Genomic DNA, 7986 nt, shown 5'->3' with positions numbered 1-7986 from the left:
TGTCAAGTTGTGATTTTCTTAACTCATTTTTTTAGTTCTCGAGATTTTAGATTGCTTCCACCAATGTGGTAATATCGCATGATCATCAATTAAAGAATGTGATGTCATATTGCTCGAATAAAAATCTATAGTGTCATATACTATGCAAGTAAAATGTATCTAGTTAATACTTAGTTAAACTAGAAAAATGTGGCCCTGCTCACTTACTAAATCTAACAGTGTTGTCACTACATCTTCTTCTCTTTATTTCATTGTTGGAGTGAGTGTTAGACACCTCCAGCATTCTTTTCTTTTCCTTTCTTACTGAAGCCAGTGTTAGGCACCTCTAGCAAAATTTTCTTTTCCTTTCTTGCAAGAGTTTGTGTTAGGCACATCTTGCAAATTAGATTTTTTTTATTAGAGACAGTGTCATGGGATAGAATTGGGAGTTCGGTTGGGCATGCAATAAGCCAGAAGAAAACAATGATAGCTTTTATTTTTCACTTGTCAATGAATGGTTTCATTGATTTAGAAGGAAATGAATTTTGGAATCTTCCAAAGGATTAGTGCAGTAGAGGAAGAGGTTATGTGTAGGTAGAAAGAGATGGTGAGACTGAGAGTTATCGATGCATGGGGAAGCAAGGTAAGCCAGCTCAGTCGTGCTAACTGTGTGGCTTGGGGGTAGAATGTATAGGGTACTGGGATTGTAACTTGTTATTTATTTGTACAAAATGATATTGTTATTTTGGGTATTTTCAATTTTGTAATTATTCAAAAAAGACTTAATTGCTTGATTAGCCCCTTAAACCTTCCCCCACCATCATTCAACTTCATCTTCAATCTCTCGACACCTCCACCATTTCTAAACCCTTCCTTTCACCACATATTGACACAGCCAAGAACCATCATCCATTGTCCATCAACTTGAAAAACTACACAAGATAATATAACCAAAGAACTTAAAAATAATTTTGCATATACGATATAAGGTATTGAGGATACCTTAACATTGATTATAATAAAACATAACAATGGATAAATAAACCTCTTATATATTTATTATATGTGTTATGCCCGTATAATTTGAGGATTATCCCATGCCCATATATTTATTTTTTATAATTATTGATCCACAAACAACAACATCATAAGCATTAGTATTGGAAGGAAATTTGTATCGAAGACTTTAAAATTTGGGAGTTAGAGATGCAAACTTGAGGAACTCAGCATCTTTCTCAAACAAACACATCCTTTTTTCATCAATTGTTATCCAAGCTTAAATGTCTTTCCCACACTTTATTGGGCAAAAACAATGAGGTTTCTAAAATCAAACGCAACTTACTCAAATGGAGCAACCCATTACGGCTTGCCCCACCCGAAATCAATCTCGTAAAGCTTGAGATCACACCAACTTGTGAAGGCCAAGATGTTTGTTTTCATAGGAAAACATGGTTTCCATCTGGTTAATTAAGTTCCCTATGGCTTCAAACCTTGCTCCCATTGTAATGAGTTCAAGTATTCTTTGTTGAAAGCTTCCACGGATTCTCGCATCAACTTGACCAACTCGAATAATTCAGTGTTGGTCTTGTCAACAATATCCACAACGCAACTTGCCCATCAGAACATGTTTCCAATCGAATTATGTAATAAAGGAGGCTTCATTCTTGGTCTAAGGTTCACAGCTTGAACTGCTATAGATGTTTTCGAGGATGTCAAGATCAACCACAACGCTGCAATAAAATGTTTCCACATAAAACCTTATAAAGCTTGAACCCGAGACGGTGTAGCCTAGAGTTCCCCTTTAGCAACGGCCCTCAACTCGCTTATGGATTTGGCATCGAATGTGAATCTCTTTGTAATGTAATTATTAGATTCCATGAACCACAAGTTTTTTATCATGGACAAGTAAATTTTTGGCACTTCATTTCGTGGTGGGAACACCTTGGATGCCTCAGCTAAACCATGAAATCCAACATCACGATAATAGGATCCTCGAGAGATTGTAGTCCAAACACTGACAAAATTAAACATTATCTTCCCATCAAGGAACTTATGAGAAGTGGCTAACCCTATGGTTATCCCATCATAAGCGAAAATGGTGGCTTGGCACACAAGCGGAGGAACCTTATTTCTAAATTCCTTGGAGAAAGGATGGCACAGAAGCAATTTGTTCAATGACTTAACCTCATGATACTTGAGGAACTCAGAAAATTGACAGCCGGCTTGAGCCGATAAAAATGAAACACCTTCGTCAAAACTGTCGATGAACATGTTTTCTTTAATCTGACCAGATAATGGTGGGAGTGAAACTGGTATCACTAACGGAGTAGAATAAGATATTTGTAGCGTAAGTTGTGGGATGAGTTGATCAAAGAAGGTGAGGTTGAAAGGTTTCATTCCATGGATTTTTGGTGAAGCTGGTTTGATTATTTCTCTTGCAAAAATTTCAACTTCAAAGTTAAAAATTTTGCAAATTTGTTATGTAACCCCCTCAGACCGATACGGGTGACCCGATCCGATTTGAGGTGTCACATTAGGGCCACCAGAGCGGCCCACCGTAAAAATCATGGAAAAATTAAAATTTATGATAAAACACGTAAAATTATAAAATCATTTAAAAATACAAAAGTAAAGTTTACCAATATTCATAAATAAAATAAATTTCCATACTCAAATATAAAAACAAAATACAACCTGTATGCCCCCTAAACACATACACCGTACTCCGTAAGCAATGGCGGTGGAGCTCCCTTACCGATATCGATAGTTGCACTGGTTCAATCCTTTTAACCTAAAATAGTGAGTAATAGAGTGAGCTTTGGAAAACTCAGTAATACAATACTATCAATTGATGCTACAAAACATGCATATAACATATAAGCATATGCTTTCTTATTGATTCAGACATATACAAATTTTTATGCTGAGCTGAGGTCCCAATGATATCTCAGGTAGTAACAGATAGTAAGCTTTCAGTTCAGAGAGAAATATTTCAGATGTTTGGTTTCAGGAGATCAGAATAGGGCGTCTAGTGTGTTCTCACAAAACCAGTGAAAATATATAGATCTTTTTAAAATAGTAACCATTTAAAATATGTTTTCAAAATCATAGTAGTCTCTCCAACCGAACGCTATATGGAGCTCCCCAGAATTGCATAACCTAAATGAGCACCTTGGGGCCAAAAAGCCTACCTAAGAAAGATTCTCGGGGCCTCAGAGCCCACCAAAGGGTCGCCTTAGGTATGGCTGTAAATGAGACGAGATAGATCGCGAGCTACTTGAGATCGACTCGATTAAGGCTTGATAAATACTCGGATTGAATGGACTCGAGCTCAAGCTCGACTCGAGTTCTTAACGAGCCAAAATGAGCTACTCGATATTCGACTCAAAAAGCTCGTGAGCAGCTCGAAAAAATGTTATATTATAATTTTAGATTTTTTAAAATGACATTATTAAAAATACATTATTGATAATTATAAAATTTTAAAAATATATTAAAAAATTCTATAATAAAACTTAACCATATTGTAATGCATTTAATATCAAGATACTATATTGTACTTGCCTCATAAATCGGTACCAAGTCGATTAATTAATGTATCTGTAATGAACCCTAAACCCTAAAATCTAAACCCTAAATCCTAAACTTTAAACCTTAAATCATAAACCTTAAACCCTAAATTTGATTATATGATAGGGGTTAAGTTATGCACATGAAGGTAACATACAAATTATGCAAAATGATGTTATGTGACTCCTAAATAAATCATTTGCATACTTATACATAAACATACCAACATGAAAAATAAATATACAAAACTTGCTGATTGAGATATGATTTTATCATATCTTAATGATGGCTATCCACACCGTCATTGCTTTCAAGCACTGACACACCAGCATAATATTTCAAGATCTGACTCGACGACATAATGTAAACAGAGATTTGATGTACAAATACAACTAAAACGATGGGATCATATTTTATCATACCCTAGTCAACAGGTTAACATCAATAGCATACAATCACCAATTTTTAATGAAAAATGAAGAGTTTGAATTATACGAATAGTCGAGGTAAATACATGATAGGATTATGATATATATAATTATAAACAATTAAAGCGTTTTATAATGGAAGTAGAATTTGCGATAATTATAAAGTAATATATGTTTAAAATTTTCTTAATCAATTAACAATGCTTACACATCCTACAAATACATTTATTTAAACTCAAAACCCTTATGGAGAACAACATTTTCTTTTTATTACAAAATTATTAATATTTTAGAAATATACTTGAAATACATTTCATATAATATTTTATTTCTTAAAACTTTATCGACATTACGACGAATTCTATACATAATAAACACATTACATAGAATAATTACATTTATTATACTCTAATATACTCGTCATTATGAGTATGATAATATTTTCTCGTACCATAATTTAGCTAGCAACTCCCCAAATTGAAAACTCTAAAATTTGGGAAAATATGCTTAAATTTCTAATTTTTGTTCAGTGACCAATTCTTAAATAAGGTTAAAGTTGAAGTCAATTTCAGATATCTTAGGGACTTTAGGTACAAAGGCTAACCCATTTTTCTTTATTACACAAACCAACCCTACCTTTTATTTTAAAACCCACGCGACACTACTTCCCTCTCTTTTCCCTTATTCGGAAGAAAAAAAACCCCAAAGGTTTCTTCTTGCTAAGAAGGTTGGGCAATGGCAATGGCATTTAGTTTGGCATTTGTCTTCTTAGGTTATCTCTTCTGTTTGAATTTGGGTTTGGGGTATTCTGAATATGGAACAACATTCTTGGTTTAATGCAAGAAATCAAGCTAGTTAACAGACAAACGAATTCTCAATCTAATCTTCTTTTAACACTTTAGGTGGCTGAGCTTCGGATCCCCCTTCTTCTCTCTTCTCAATAGAATAAGGGATATAGGTCCCCATAATTCGATCCCACATGACGAAGAAGGGCTGCGAGAAGTTGTATTTGCTACCATAAAGCTGGTGGTGGACATCATGATATGCAGAATTGTTTCTAAAGAATATATGGAAGGGGTTTTCGGGAAGCATTAGCCCGCAATGGTCGTCCACTGTTTTGATGGTGGCGAAAGAGAAGAAAATGATGGAGGTCCGAAGAGACATGCCAGAGTCCCAGAGAGCATAAATGATAAGGCCCTGCCTACTGTGTTAAGGATAAGCTCCTCTAATGGAAGGTTGTACAAAGCTCCAAATGCATAGGGAACGATAAGATGGTGATGCCGAGAATGCATGTGCTGATAGAGGAATTTGTTCTCGACTTCTCGTGGAAGTATCGGTGCAAAAAGTATTGCCAAGTATCCATAACCAGCATTGCGATGGTAAGATGGGAATAAGGGGTTGAACTTGAGTTGGTCATTTTGTGAGTCGATATCCCATATTGGTGGTTCTTGGGGAATAAGGTGTAAAGAGAGTGTATAAAAGGGGGATGGGTTTCAGCAAATGAAAGTTAACATGTCTTAGAGCTTGAATCGAGCTCAAAATTGAGCTTGAATCGAGCTTTAATCAAGCTCTTGATTTTTTTTGAATTCGAGCCTTTCTGAGTTCGAGTCGAGTTTAAATATTATCTTTCGAGTTTGAGTCGAGCTTGAAAATTTTAGGCTCGCGAGTTTTCGAGTCGAGTCGAGCTTGTATTTAAAGTTTTCGAGTTCGAGTCGAGCTCGGTAATACTAGAGCTCGACTCGGCTCGTTTATACCCCTAGCCTTAGGTCCATAAGGAATTATCAGTCGGTGCTAAACCTATAAAAGAAATTACCAACAGCGACTAAACCAGCTAGAGATAAAAATTACCAGTCGGTGCAGAACCTATACAAGGAATTACTCGCAGCGACTGAAACTGCCAGAGTCTTCATTCCAGATCCCAGAGTATCACAAATAAAACATTTTTAGTCAATAAACAGAGATATCAGAAATCAGAACAGAAATTAGAACAGAAATTAGAGAAAACATCTATGTGATCAGGGAACACACTAGAGGTTCCAGATATTATTTAGAGATACAAGATAATCTTATCGGACAGAGAAACATGGATCTTCAGTATACTGATAGATTGTCAGAATTTAGGATCACTATCGAAAGAATTTATTAGCTAATATGATCATCAGTTATTCAGAACGTGATTTATCAGGAGCATATAGTATTCAGACATTTTCGGAGACATTAGGAGATCAGAAAGGTATTCAGAATCCTTTGCATATGAGTTACTCATATTTTCAGATATAACAAGAGTGATTCCATTATTTAGGAAACCAATGACATTTTGGGCAATAAGTTCTTGGAGAATTCTTAGTGATTTGAACTAATAAGGGATAAATGAAGATACAGGGCATTTATAATTTGTGTCGATCTATCAGAATATCAAGTTAACTCGAACTGTAAAAGTCCCATGAATGATACCTATGAACCAGTTAAATCGTTGCTCTTCCAGAGTATTCACTTTTTAATACCAACAACTCTTGTCCATAAATCATCTTTAGAATCATTACTAAATATATTAGGGAGACAAACATATATTGCAATGGTTTTTATTTCATTTCAACATTTCAACAATATCAAGAAATGTTGACGTACTAGCTTTGTGGTTTATAACCCTTAGGAACGGTACATCATGTACGTTCATCATCATTTCCAGACTTACCCAAATCACTTACTTAATCCTTAGTCATTTAGGTTACCTAGTTAATTTAGTAGTCAAGTCTATCTCGATCACTTCAGAGTTTTCCAGAGTAATTCGGACGTTTCTGAATTTTGGATACATATTGTACTTTTGTTCCATTTAATTTGATCATATAATATAATCATATTAGTATACGAGGTTGATTTGTTCATTTCAGAGATTAGGGTATTAGTTATTCCAGGGCTTGGATGTGCTTCAAATCATATTACACTTTAAGGGTATTATAGTCATTTTATCCAATTATGTATGTGGAATTACTTCGGATAACTTAGGCTTGAAAATATTCTAGTTCCTTTAGAATTCAGAGTATTTTTTTCATTTGATCACTGGAGGTTATTTTCACCAATAGGGGATATTTGGGTCCTTTTTCAGTAAAAGGGTATTTTCATAATTTTACCCCATATCACTATTATTGGTAATTTCTTATCCAAATATTTCCATTATTTAATCTTTAGTGTGATTAATCACAATTTACGGATCTTGAAGTTAATTCATTTATTATTGAATCACTGAATTTATTATTATTAATAATTTTGATTGATCTCCACTTTCCTAAGCGACCTATATAAGTCATATCCGATTACCAAATTTTTATAATATTTGGATCAAGTTTAGGAAATGATCACGCAATACATGTAACAATTTATACTCATCCATGCAGAAATCAATACCAACATGTTCCATAAAGCATGAAATAGGTAGTAATGTATTACCTTAGTTTTCGTGTCATATCGATCAACCATTCAAACTCCATTCGATCGCCCTCAAACTTGAATTCAACATCCAATCATTTCTCAGATACACAACAATAGAAATTTCATCAGAAACAAAGCTTAATTATGAAAAACGGATCGAATCGGGTGGTTAATCAGTGAAAAATAACTTACCAGGTTTGAATTTAGCTAAACGGACTCAAGACGTTGAAAAACATCAGAATAGGTGTACTTGAAAAAAGTCAACGGTCGGTCAACGGTGGTCAACGTCTGGTTAACGACTCACCCAGGCAGCTCGACTTGGCTTGGCTCAACTCAAGCGGCTCGGTCCAACCGGTTAGTACCCTCCCAGACTGACAGACGATGCCCATGCACAGGGAGAGGCACGTGCGACGGCTCTGGTCTTCGGAAGGCGACGAAAATTTCCAGATTGCTAGATCGAGATCTCGAGATTCTCGTGCAAGAATTATTTTTTAACGAAACATAACGGATTGTAAAATTTAAAATGTATGAACTTCTCCAATGGTGGCCTGCAAGTGACGATGATGGAGCAACAACGACA

The 7986-nt window shown here is 35.1% G+C and overlaps 1 protein-coding gene and 1 pseudogene across 1 annotated transcript; both read right to left on the bottom strand.

Annotated features, from left to right (window-relative positions):
• Nucleotides 1-1767: 1767 nt before the first annotated feature.
• LOC120174966 (stemmadenine O-acetyltransferase-like) lies at nucleotides 1768-2376 on the bottom strand. The gene has a single exon (XM_039181690.1). The coding sequence runs from the start codon at nucleotides 2374-2376 to the stop codon at nucleotides 1768-1770; it is 609 nt and encodes a 202-aa protein (XP_039037621.1).
• A 2480-nt stretch (nucleotides 2377-4856) lies between these two features.
• On the bottom strand, nucleotides 4857-5394 carry LOC120174954 (annotated as a pseudogene).
• Between the last annotated feature and the right edge of the window lie 2592 nt (nucleotides 5395-7986).

The sequence above is a fragment of the Hibiscus syriacus genome, unplaced genomic scaffold (assembly GCF_006381635.1).
Source record: "Hibiscus syriacus cultivar Baekdansim isolate YM2019G1 unplaced genomic scaffold, ASM638163v2 tig00003126_pilon, whole genome shotgun sequence".
NCBI lineage: Eukaryota > Viridiplantae > Streptophyta > Magnoliopsida > Malvales > Malvaceae > Hibiscus > Hibiscus syriacus.
This window is presented reverse-complemented; position numbering and strand designations above follow the sequence as displayed.